Raw genomic sequence first — 12,538 nt, forward strand, 5'->3', positions numbered from 1 at the left:
CGGGATCATGACCTGAGCCGAAGGCAGACACGTAACGACTGAGCCACCCAGGTGCCCCTGGTATATGTTTTCATGTACACGTATTCTTATGGGTTTTTTTTCGTTGTTGTTTTAAACAAAACTCTTTCCCCTAACATGATACTGAAAGCGGTTAAGCATTTTCCTGCACCATCAGACCAATCTTAAAAACCTCACGTAGCTGAAAAACATCAGATTGTTGAACCATTCCCATTTTGGGTAACACATTTGCAGTTTTGCACTATTAGAAATAGTATATACATCCTCATAGTTAAATCATTGACCTCAGTTATGATTATTCCCTCCAGAGAGGATCGATCCTGGAAGTACACTCACTAGATCAAAGGATATATGTATTTTTTGTATTTGCTCTGTATGGACAAATTGCTTCCCAGGAAAACTTGTACTAAAGGAGACCTTGTACCAGCAGAGAAAGATAGTGTGTTTCCTCTTCGGTATTTAATGATGATTGTCCTTGATAATTTAAGTGACAAGTAGTACCTCCCTGGTATCTGAATTTAAATGTGATGATTAGTGGGGCGCCTGGGTGGCTCAGTCAGTTAAGTATTTGTCTTCGGCTCAGGTCATGATCCCAGGGTCCTGGGATCGAGTCCCGCATCGGGCTCCTTGCTCAGCGGGGAGCCTGCTTCTCACTCTCCCTCTTCCTCTGCCACTCTTTTGCGCAAACTCTCTCTCTCAAATAAATAAATAAAATCTTTCAAAAAAAAATAAATGCGATGATTCGCGAGATGAACACTTTCCCTGTGTTTATTGGCCACTTTTATTTATTTCAGTTTGCTCATGTCCTTTGGCAATTACTCTGTGAGGTGTTAGCATTTCTTTTTCAGATTTGGGAGAGCTTTTATAATGTTAGTAACCCTTTGTCATAATCGCAGGGATTTTTCTCTACCACATTATTTGCCTCTTAGTTTTGTTGATTATATGAGTATGTGTGTGTGTGTATACACATAGATCTTTTTTTCCACTTTTATTACAGGTCTTCAAGGTATTCTAAGTCTGGAAGGGCACAACTTCTGTTAATTTAACCCTTGCATCCATGAATCTAGTTTTGGGGACAAGTATGAATGAGAATCTATATCTTGCTTCCAGAAGATCCCTTTCCCCAGCTCTGTTGAAACCTTGTTCTGCTCCTCACTGACATGTAATGCCCCCCTCATCATACATGGTATCCTCAGTGTCCTGGTCCTTTTTCTGGACTGCCTAGCATTTTCTATTGTCAGATGGCTGTTGGATTAAAGCAGCTTTGAGCCTTCCTCATCCATAATACTTTTATACTGAATTAAAAGTCACTTTGTCTAGGTTCAAAAAGAAAAATACCCCCCCCCCCCAAGGAATGAATTCAGTGAAAAGACATTGGAGATTCAATGCAAAAAAAACAAAAAAAACATGTGGTAGCATGAATAGGGATGCATTTCCCAAAATAAGATTTTGTGCATTTGTGAACATTCAGTCAGGCATCTTGCCAAGTATCCTATGGACCAGCTGAAGAATCCACAGGGCAGTGAGTCGTAATAAAGAGGGCTATTTTCATGCTCCCCAGCTCCTGCACTGAAAGAACTTGTAGAGTCTCCAAACCAGATGCATTCTTTCGGTTTTTAAGCTTCTGCCACGTCCTGGCTTCCCTGTTTATTCTTAGGGCCACAGGCTCGTGTTCTGAAATCGGAGTGTGCTGTAGTGTTGTTGGTCCATAAGGGCTCATCTGCCTTTTCAGGTCCAGGTGGGAACCACCGGCCCTGAGGTGGGGGAGGGACACCCAGGCATTTCCCATCATTGAGATGATCACTGGGTTTCGTAATCCGGAGCCCCTGGAGTTCATAAACGTTCTTCAGGGGTTATCATCTCTGAAACATATTATGCCCGACAATAAAGATGATAATCATCTGAGAGCGTTCCATTGCTTATTTCATGTATTTGGGATCTCCGTAGGATTTTGTTTTGTCCATCACGGACATGTTCAAAAGCTCTGCCCTAGATAGTCTCCGGTCTCTTGTAGTTCTAAAATTATACACTTGGCGTACCTTCTCCTACTGTCAGCTCACCCCGGTGTGGTCTCAGGTGTCAGATTCTATGTTCCTAGTCAGTAGGGAAGGAAACCGGGGGAACAGCCTGACCCACCAACCTCACATTTAATCCAGAATCAGGGATTCAGTCCACTGTTCCCCTGACCTCCCTCTCTTGGCCCCCAAGACTGCCTGGTGGCTTTAGGACGTGTCCGACTGTGTGTCCAGGTGTGGAGTTGCTCATTTACTCATCTTTGTATCACCAGGAATAATATGTGATCGTGGGCTGTGTTCTTTCTGTCTCAGGCAGGGAACGTGGTAACAGGGGAGATGGTGGAAGAGCTTATTCTTTCTGGAGCAGACATAATCAAAGTGGGTGTTGGACCAGGTAAGACTTGCTGGGAAGCACAGCAGAGGTTGTGTGGCGGGCGCAGGGGTGTGGGGCTAGGGGAGGCCGGAGATTGTGGCCAGAAGGGAACCCATGGGTGACCCAGCCACAGGCGTAAAGCCCATTTCTTTTGGAAGTATCACACTACTTTTGGAAGTTAGGAAATGTCATTGGGTTGCTTTCTGATGCCCCCAGGGAACGTCTTAACGGAGCTGGGATGTGGGTAGAATGTGAGGTCCTGGTTTCAGAGCGCTAATGTGGAAGAAGAGAAGGCGGATTTCATTAATGATCCCATACACCTTGAAGAGGAAGGCCAGGGGGTGAAGAATCATGGGGACAGTTAATGGACATGAATAACTCAGGTTTATAAGAAGGTTTGAGGGACCCCAAACACTGCACATAGGCATACAGCTCTGAGGCCGCATTTGAACGTGACCCATGGCCCAGTCGTTACCACCCCTGGCACCTCACCTGATACATATCCAGCTCAGTTTGCCCCTATCCTCTTGAGCATTCTCTCCTAGGACCACCCATTGGTGTCTTGAGTGGAGGAGCAAGGCAGAGCCTCTCTGTCCTTACACTGGACAGTTCCATTTTCTCCTGGGCCAGATGGTGGTCACCTTCCCCTTGGGCGAAACATGAGCTTTCATGTTTCCAAATTCTTCCTTGCACATCCATTCCTAAACAAACACTAAAATTGGAGAGAAGGGAAGAAGATATACATTTTCAGCTGGGAATAAAAAACAGTGAAGATTTTTAAAATACCGCCCACCCAAAGAACACTACCAAAAAAGGAAACAAACCGTCAAGCCATATGAGAAGAGTGTGGGAATGAACTGCAGGAGGCAGAAGACGTCGTGTTGTTGACTTGGCACAGTTATAAGCCGTGAGGGAACAGGATGTGTATGAAGAGAGGATTAGGGAAGAAGAGGCTTGTAGCTCACCAGAGGACTTGAGGAAACTCTCAAGATTGGGCTTCGGATGTTGCCACTCGGGCCAATTAACAACAAAGTCCGAGCAAGAGGAAAGACAGGCCTGGTTTTTACGGAGTGTTGGTCGCTTTTTGAAAAGTCAAAGAGAGGCTAAGGCCCAGTTCTTACTGACAAGGAGCTCCCTGCTCAGGATGGGCTGTAATAGGCTGAGCTAATAATAGAACAGGCTACTAATAGACCAGGAAGACTCTTTCTTCCAAAAGCAGGACGCTCACCAGTCACCTGTTTAATCAGAAATACGTACGGAGCATCTACTAGCTGCCATTGTTCTGGGTACAGGACGTAAGTGTAGGCAGTCTTCTTGGCTTTCGAAGAGCTATTCTTGATGTACTTGATGTAATCTTGAGCACTCAGCTGGACTTGTTTCCTTCATGCGCATGCTCTGTGTATATACTCTGTTTCCCCAGAAGATTTATGGTCCTTCCATTGTTGCTGTGTGCCCCCCCCCTTCCCCCAGCCCTGGCAGGGCTGTCTATCAGAACAGATATGACCAAAGAGGGTAAGGAGCTTTGTTAGATCCCCTTCTTTAAACTGATTGGAGATGACATTTAAATTTCATGAATTCTTTAGAATAAAAACCTTGGGTATTCTCTCTGTGAATGACAGCGTTAAGAACGGGCGCCTTGCCCCTGTAACCGGGAGAAAACATGTATCCAGTTTCTCCTTTCGACCTGAGCATTAATCAAGACCATTCCCATGCCTCGTTTGAAAGTTCTTCCTTGGCTCTTTCCAAGAAAGGTGACTGGCCTAACCTCTGTAGGTCTCCCCCCCGGGGGCAGAGCTCTGGGCCTCTGCGGCAGAGACCCCTGCCTTCCTGCGAGGATCTGGCTATGGAGTGGGAGAGGAGAAAAGCCAGTTGGGAACCAGAGATTAGGAAATGAATTCTGCCTTGCACAATGAAGGTCTGGTTCCTGGGGCAGAGGGTGCCTTGGTGGGGAGAGGAGCTCTCTGGCTCCAGGATTGTGAGCAACACCAATGGACATAAAGAGATGTATTCTGCCCTGTAGCTGGACAGGTGCAGGAGGAAAGGGGGCTCCCCCATCCTTCTGGTTTTCTTGCTGAATCCCCTCCTGGAATTCTGGACATGGTTCTCTGTCTGGTCCTGTCCTCGAAGCCCTGGAGAGAGATCTGGGGGGACCGTGAAAGCACGGGTGGTGGTGGGGAGCCAGGAGAGGAGGCTGGGGTTCCAGCAGCCTTGTCTCCAGGCCTGATGGCCGATTGAGTGGGGAAACAGTGTGACTGGCATGTGGGCGACTCATCTATTCTTAAGTTTGCGCATTCTTTTAGTGACTATTTATAGCCCCCTTATGTACGAGGCTCTATTCTCAGCACTCGATCTACAACAATGACTATCCATGGAGCTTACCATCCAGCAGAGAAAACAGATCCCCTGTGTTCGTACACAAATAATTATTTAAATGCCTCTTTTTGAAGTGAATACCATGGTGAACAACTCCCCTGAGGTAGTGACATTTAAGATAAAGCCTGAAAGATGAGAAGCATTGGCAAGACCAGGGGGGGTGGTTCATAGGGAGTGCTCAGGACAGAAAGTACAGCATGTACAGAGAATCCCCAGGGTGGGGAGAAACTCCCTGTGCTGGAGGAACTGGAAGGTCCCAGTGGCTGGAGTGTGGGGAGCAGGAGGGAGAGCGAGGTGGCAGAGGAGGGTGGCAGGTGGACATATGGGAATTCGGTCTGGGTGATCTTGGGGGACAGGGGGTGCTCATTTACAGGGAGAGGCGGACAGGACTTGAGCAAGGGGACAGGTGCTGGAGATGGTGGTGCTCTGGGCATAACTCAGCCTGGACCTAGCTGGGATCATACTCTGCAGACGGGTCCACCAGGACTGGGGTTGACCTTGGGAAAGGCAGAGGTCAAGGTGGGTTGCAGGCATCCGGGCGGTTGGTCCTGAAATGGAAGCTGGTCCGGCCACCCAGGCTAGACGGGGACCCCGGACAGGGTGGGCGATCACGAAGCCCAGGAGGCTGGGGCCCACTGAGGACAGGGCGGGGGGGGGGGGGTGCAGGCATGGGGCTAGTGACGCACCGCAACCCCGTGCGTGAGTGTTTCCATTTCTGTTTCATAGGCGAGGCCGAGAGGCTCAGAAAAGTTAGAAATTTGACAAAAGTTGAAGGTAAAGAGGCTGTGGGAGGAGCCCGAGGGGTCCCTTGACGTATAGCGTGGTTGTGCGGAAAAGCGAGGGACAGGGAAGGGACGGGAGTGTAAGCAGGCAGAGATGGGGGCTGACGTCACGGCGAGTGACAGTGACAGGGTGTCTTGGGTATCAGCGGCTGACGGTGATGAGGACCAGAAGCCACGTGGCCAGATGGTGGGGTTCTCACCACCCGCCACTCCCCCACGGAAAGAAAGTTCACCCCCACCCCGTAAATCGGGGTGGGGCTGTGTGCCCGTGACGCAGGCTCGTTTTGTATCACGTGCTGCTCATTCTTAACCATCTCTCTTTGGGCCCCGCCTCTCCCGCCCTCCAGGTTCCGTGTGCACCACCCGCACCAAGACGGGGGTGGGCTACCCCCAGCTCAGTGCGGTGATCGAGTGCGCAGACTCTGCCCACGGCCTGAAGGGGCACATCATCTCCGTAAGTCTCCCGCGGGGCAGGGGGCTGGGTGTGGGAACATCTCGGGACTTGGGGGGGGCCCCCCGAGGAAGCCTGTTTCCTGGCTGCCCTTCATCCGGTTGGCCTCCTGTGGGCTTGGCGGTGAGCCGGGCACCTTGGTCCCAGCAGTGACATTTGGCAGAGACCCAGGCCCTGCTCCCCATTTACTCTGCAGTGAGGGGCGAAGGCACAGGGGTCAGTAACAACTCATGGCGTTGGGTGGTGTGTTGGATTTGTGAGGAGCTTGGGAAGACGAGAGGGCCACATGCTCGTTTGCTACAAAGCACCCCAGCCTGGGTGGATTAAAGAAGAGAAAATCACGGTCTTGCAGGTCTGGAGACCAGAAGTCTGAGATCGGGGTGTCAGCAGGGTCCCGAGGGCTTGGGGGGAAGGCTCTGTTCCAAACCTCCAGCTCCCATGGTTGGTGGCACCATAGCTCCCGTCTACATGTGGCGTCCTCCCCGTGTGTGTGCGCGCCTGTGTCCACGTTTCTCCTTTCGGTAAGGATGCCAGTCATGTTGCATTGGGGGCCACCGGCCCCTGGTTACCGGAGTGAGAGCGGATTCAGTAGCATGTTGGGGGCAGAAGGCAGATTGCTGTGGGTTGAGAAATCTATGGGAAGGGGTGAGGAGAGGCAGAGACAGTGATCTAGCAGCACTTCCAGGAAGCTCCTAGAAGGACAGCAGCCTGGGACGCAGCCACTAAACATTAAAGGTTGAGTGAATGAATTAATGCCAAATTAATATCTGTCCTCAGCGTAGCCATGATTCTGCTCTACCTTCACGGTTGTGACGACTATTCAGACAGTTGAAGAGATGTACCCAGAACATGTGGGATATAATCGTGCAGACTCAGAACAATGGCTTCCATTTAATGTGGGGTTTTTTTTTAACATACATATAATTTTTTTTTTTTTTTTTTTACAAATTCTGAATTCGTGGTGTAATTTTAGTGGTCCTGTAACAGTGTTGATTCATTGAATATATTAAACCCTCAGACCTGTGCAGTTGCTGAGTCAGGCTCCCACATTAAATAATTGATAGGTGATTAAAAAAAACCAAACATTTCCAAATGCATCCGATTACACATCCCTGCAGAATGATAGCTTGTTGATTTCAGCCCAGCACTTCAACATGTTGACGTGTGGTTTCTAGACTTGCTTTGAGGATACAAGGATACTCTATAAAAATCCCTACATGCGCCTTCCCTCGTTTTGAGCCTCAGTTTAGCATGAGTGCTATGGCTTTTGCTTCACGGGAGCCAGGGTCCTGTCCAGTGCGGATTCCCTGTGCTCTTCCTCACTCTTCACCCAAGTTTTCCATCCATCCACCGTTCCATCAGCAGGTTTTTATTGAGCATCTACTATGTGCTAGACAAGGAAGGTTTGTTGGTTGCTGACCGTTCTGAGACCCTGAGCTTGTCACCATGTCGCTGCGCTTTTGCCCCAGGGCACAAGTGAACGCCCATTTATTGTGTGTGAAAGGCCGAGTGCAGTGATCCAACTCACCGCAAACAGCATGGTCCCCAGGATGCCGGTGGGTCTCAAGTGTTCCCTAGGGCCTTGTTTTGGGCTGGCTGCATGAGAATCACCAGGGAAGCTTTCTTAAAAAGACATTCCTGGACCTGTCTTAGCAAAGACGACTCTTCCGAGGTTGGCCACGAAAGCGCCATATGTAATTAGCCCTAAATCTCTATCCCGTGACCGTTTTCACCATCAAGAGGCTTCCACAAAATTCGGCCCCCGTGTCCTGTATGTGCCTTGAGCGGCCACCATTTCCAAATCAGGGATCTGTCGAATAAAGTGTTCTACTGTGAACATATTCCGAGTTTCCACATTTGTGTCCTTCTAGAAATTTCACACCTGCTTCATTGATAGGACCATATTTGGGGGGGCGAGGTGGGTGGGGAGGCTCTGCATGCACCACCAGCGACTGAGAATCAACTTGGGTTCTCTTTACATAGCACCACCTCGCTGATAAGCTTCTTTTAGCGATTCTCCCAGTGTAGGGCCCAGACCAACAACATCAGCATCAACTGAGAACTTGTTAGAAATTCTCGGGCCTACCGAATCAGCAGCTCTGAAGGGGAGGCCCGGGACTGTGTTTTAACAAGCCCTCCAGGTAATTGTCATGTGTTCTCAAGTTTGAGAACCACGGGTTCCTGTCCTGGAGGCTCAGCATACCCTGGTGGGGCCCGTGTTCAGAGCGGGGTCTCATCTGCTAGTGCCCAGGGAACGGCTTCTCTGAACTTGTCAGTCAGGAACAGTGGCCGCCCAGGCTTGCGGTCCGGGTGCTCCCAGGTTCTCAGTAATGGTGAGAGATTTCCCAGACGGGGTCAGACGTTCCGTGCGTAGCCAGAAGACCAGACGAAGTTAGACTCCCATGGGATCGGCACTCTTGACCTGAGCTCATTCCTCCTGGCCAGCCCAGGGGCCCGGGGTTCATAGCAGCCATTTCTTCGACCGCCCCTGTGTCTGATGGGGTTTCACAAGCCGATTTCTCCCATTAGCCAGTCCCTAAACCCACTGGAAACCCATCGGATATTTTGGATCTTGCTACTCTGCCCAGTTGCCTTCCAGCTGTCTCCTATGACACTTTGATCGTTGAATTAGCACATCCATGCTGTTGAAATTCAGTAAAAGGAAGCCACAGCAGGGGGCTGTTAGCAGGTGCTGATGCTCAAGCGGCTGGACTTGAATCGGGTTTCTATTTATTGTGGCCCACATGGGGTTCTGAGAGGCAGCGAGCTATAAATTCAGGACACCCCCTACGTAGGTGAAGATTGAAGTGTGACTAGTTAGTTTTGTCTTGTCATCTGCTGGGGACATCACACAAAAGAGAATTATAAAGGTGGAAACACACTGTAGAAGTGATCCCTGAAAGTAAAGGTGGAAACAGACTTAGAAGAAGGAATGACTGTTATTTGTTGAGCATCTACTACCTTCCAGGCACAATACACTTAGAATTTATGATCCTTGGAACAACCTGACAAACTAGCAGTTAGCTTCAGTTGACAGGTGTATTAGGGTTCTCTAGAGAAACAGAACCAATAGGGTGCCTGTGTGTGTGTGTGCTTGGCAAGAGAGGAGGTTAAGAAAGTATTATAAGGAATTGGTTCACGTGATTATGGGGGGTGAGAAGTCCCAAGATGTGCAGGGTGAGTTGCCAAGCTAGGGACTTTGGAGAGCTGATGGTGTAGTACCAGTCTGAATCGGAGGGCCTGAGAACCAGGAAAAGCTGATGTTTCAGTTGATGTTAAAAGGCAGGAAAAAGCCCATGTTCATTCAGAGGCAGTCAGGAAAAATTCACTCGAGGAGGGTCAGTCCTGTTGTTCCATTCAAGCCTTCGACTGATTAGATAGGGCCCACCCACATGGGGGAGAACAGTCTGCTTACTCAGTCTACCAATTCAGATGTTAATCTCATCAGGAAGGAAGGGGGGAAGAGTGGGAGGGAAGGAGGGAGGGAGGAAGGAAGTAACCTTCCTAGAAACAACCAGACTAAGGTTTGACTAGGTAGCTAGCACTCTGTGGCCCAGTCAAGTTGATACATAAAGTTAGCCGTTGCAATCAGGTGAGGAACTGAAGCTTCAGGATCTTAACTTGTCCAGCATGACTACTGGCAACATTCAGACTGAGGTCTGTTCATCTTCCCTTGACTGCCCTCCCCCCATTTAGAAAATGAGGAAGTCACAAAGAACGAGAAGAAGAAAGGCTTGCTGAAGTCACAGAGAATGCAGGGTTGGTACAGGACCCCATCTGCTCATTCTCCCACCCCAGTGCTCTGGGAGATGTGCGCGTCCTCTGTCCTTCCCCCCCCCCCCAAGGACCCCACGTGTGTCTTCCAGTGGGGAAAGGACAGTTAGTCCCTGATGCACGGTTAGAAGGGAAGGGATTCGAACCACCGGTGAGTTCACTATCCACTGATAACCAAGCACACCTTGGACTTCGTGCTGCTTTAGAAGACCTAGAAAGAAGTCCTGGGATTAGGTTGACTGGAATCACCCTGGTCTCTTCTTGACTCAAGCTCCAGCATTTTAATCAGTGCATTTTATAAAGACCAAGAGAGCATGCCTTGTCAAGGCTCAGAAGGCCCTGTATCGTGAAGGGCTGGTCATGGTAAGGATCCAGATGATTCAAAGTCATCCCCAAACTTCTCCCTCTCTGTACCCGGTCACTAGTACTTGCACTGACCCTTTGCAGAGAAGTAAAGATGGATCAGCAAATTTCTGATCATTTTAACGATTTAATACAGCATTTCAGAAGCAGTTAGACCATTCTTTAGCAAGACCTAAACAAAGTTTTTCAGATAATTAAAAATTTTTAAGGCCTGAAAAATTCCCCAACAGCATAATTTAGCCTAGAAAAAGTTAGAAACTACAGATAAATATAAAGGTTCCTGGAACTGTCAGCCTTCTTAAGAGGACCACGCCTAATGTTTTGATAAGTATGCTTCTCGACAGATTTATGTTTTTAAAATTTTATTTATTTATTTTTGTTTCTGGACATTTTTAGAGTGTACACTTAACCGGGGTTCTAATCTTGTTCTGACATTATTATTGCTGTGTGACCTTGGGCAAGTCACTCAACCTTTCTGAGCTCCCCTCATTCCCCGCCCCCATCTACAAAAATATCAACTGTAGGTGCTTGTGGTGTTTAAGTGAAGTTTGTAACAGACCCGGCACATAGTAGGTGCTTGATTTGAATTGTACTTGCTTTCCCCGCCCTCAATTTTAGAGAAGGGCAAGTATTCTTGAGAAGAGAAGGTAGGCCGACAGTTCACAGATGGAGTTCCCACCGCTCCTGTCACGCGACGCTTTTTCTCCTGAAAGACACTCTTGAAAAGCAAAACAAGCAGCGCTTTGAATATTTGCACATTGTTTTTGAAAACGTTTCCAGCGGCTGTGATGTTTCTATGTGAAAGTAAACGTGTGTCTTAGATCCCAGGGGTTTGCCCCTGCTGCTCTCGCCTCCTGAGAACATGAAAAGGATGCTTTGAGCAGCTTCTGGAAACCCATCTGTGAGCGGGAGTAGGGAGCAGACTCCTTTGCCCTAAAGCATTCTGCGACGTCGGATGGCATGGGGTCAAATGCGCAGCCTGGCGTGTCTGGTCCACCTTGTCTATTTATAAATGCATTTCCAAGTAAAGTGAGCAGAAGATGCCGTGCGTAGGATTTCCTCCTGATGGCACGTCACGGAGCCCTCTTAACTGTGGACGTCTTGGCCCATCCTGGGAAGAGAAGAGCTCCTTTTTCAAGGGCCCCGGTGGCCTCATCCCTCACCACAAGAATGTGGAATTTTCCAGGCCCCGCATGAGACACCACCGTGGCAGTGACAACTCACAGCTCGAAAGCAAGGGAGGGTGTGTGTGTGTGTGTGTGTGTGTGTGTGTGTGTGTGTGTTGTGTTGTGTTTTAAGTCCAGTAACGTCCTAGTGTCATGGGGGCGTGAGTTTGTTTAGTCTTCTCAGGTCATATGTTTGACACCCTTTCGAGTGCAAAACTGGTTGGTACAGAGATAAAGCATTCCAAAACTGGCAGGGCGAGTGAAGGGCTTGTACCTTTGAAAGAGGAAGTGGAGACGCCGGAGCTTGGGGCCAACAAGGCACAGCCCCAAGTCCTGTCACTGTCTTCCCGTGGGCGGTTGGGCCACGTAACTTAGACCACTTGTGAAATGACCATTCCCTAGCACCCCGTGGCCCTCCGGGGGTCAGAGAAGCTACACTTGAGAGCAGGCACACGTCATTTTATCGAGCTTTGCTTTATTACACCTCAAAGAAACCGTGTTTTGTTTTGTTTTGTTTTAAACAGAAGATCTGTGGCAGCCCCACATCAGGGACAAGTTGGCACCGTTTTTCCAACCGTTATTTGCCTACTTGGTGTCTCTGTGCCGCATTTGGGTAATTCTCAGAAAATTTCAAGCTTTTTCATCCTTGTATTTGTTACGGCGATCTGTGATCGGTCATGACAGTTCGCCCAAAGCTCAGGGGATGGTCGGCATCTTTTAGCAAAAATACTGTCAATACAATACAATACAAAAAATTAGTGAAAGTATTTTTTAACTAAGCTGTGTACCTTTTTTTTTTAGACAGTAATGCTCTTCTGTCTGCACTGGGAAACCACCAAAGTCATTTGACTCGCTTCACTGTGATATTCGCTTTATTGCTTGTGGTCTGGAACCAAACCTGCAATATTTCTGGGGTGTGCCCGTCACAGACACGATGGAGGAAATAGTTCCAGGCAGTAAATATTCATAAAAAAATACAGAGTTCAAGCTTTCACACCTACCTTTGGATCTGAACTGCAAAGAAGTAATGAGACAGAAATTGAGTTACAGCTTGTGGAGTGACAGGCCTCAAAAGCAGATAAAAAAGGGAAATGAGTCACAGAGACCCCTGTTCTCCAGGGGAAGTGCTGTTCATAAAGTGGTTCATCCTGCTTGGCTAGATGCCCTCCAGCTCTGGGGGCGCACACCAGTGGTTCAACCCGCTTGGCTAGATGCCCTCCAGC

At 48.7% G+C, this 12,538-nt stretch overlaps 1 protein-coding gene across 1 annotated transcript in view; it reads left to right on the plus strand.

The window, feature by feature from the left end:
• GMPR (guanosine monophosphate reductase) overlaps positions 1 to 12,538 on the plus strand; it is a 43,668-nt gene that overhangs the window by 22,326 nt on the left and 8,804 nt on the right. Inside the window, exons 5-6 of the mRNA XM_034985730.1 lie at positions 2,346 to 2,427; positions 5,909 to 6,015. Coding sequence (XP_034841621.1) covers positions 2,346 to 2,427; positions 5,909 to 6,015 — 189 coding nt within the window. The remainder of the gene's footprint in view (positions 1 to 2,345; positions 2,428 to 5,908; positions 6,016 to 12,538) is intronic.

This window comes from Mirounga leonina, unplaced genomic scaffold (genome assembly GCF_011800145.1).
Source record: "Mirounga leonina isolate KUSES-001 unplaced genomic scaffold, KU_Mleo_1.0 Mir_366, whole genome shotgun sequence".
Classification (NCBI taxonomy): Eukaryota; Metazoa; Chordata; class Mammalia; order Carnivora; family Phocidae; genus Mirounga; species Mirounga leonina.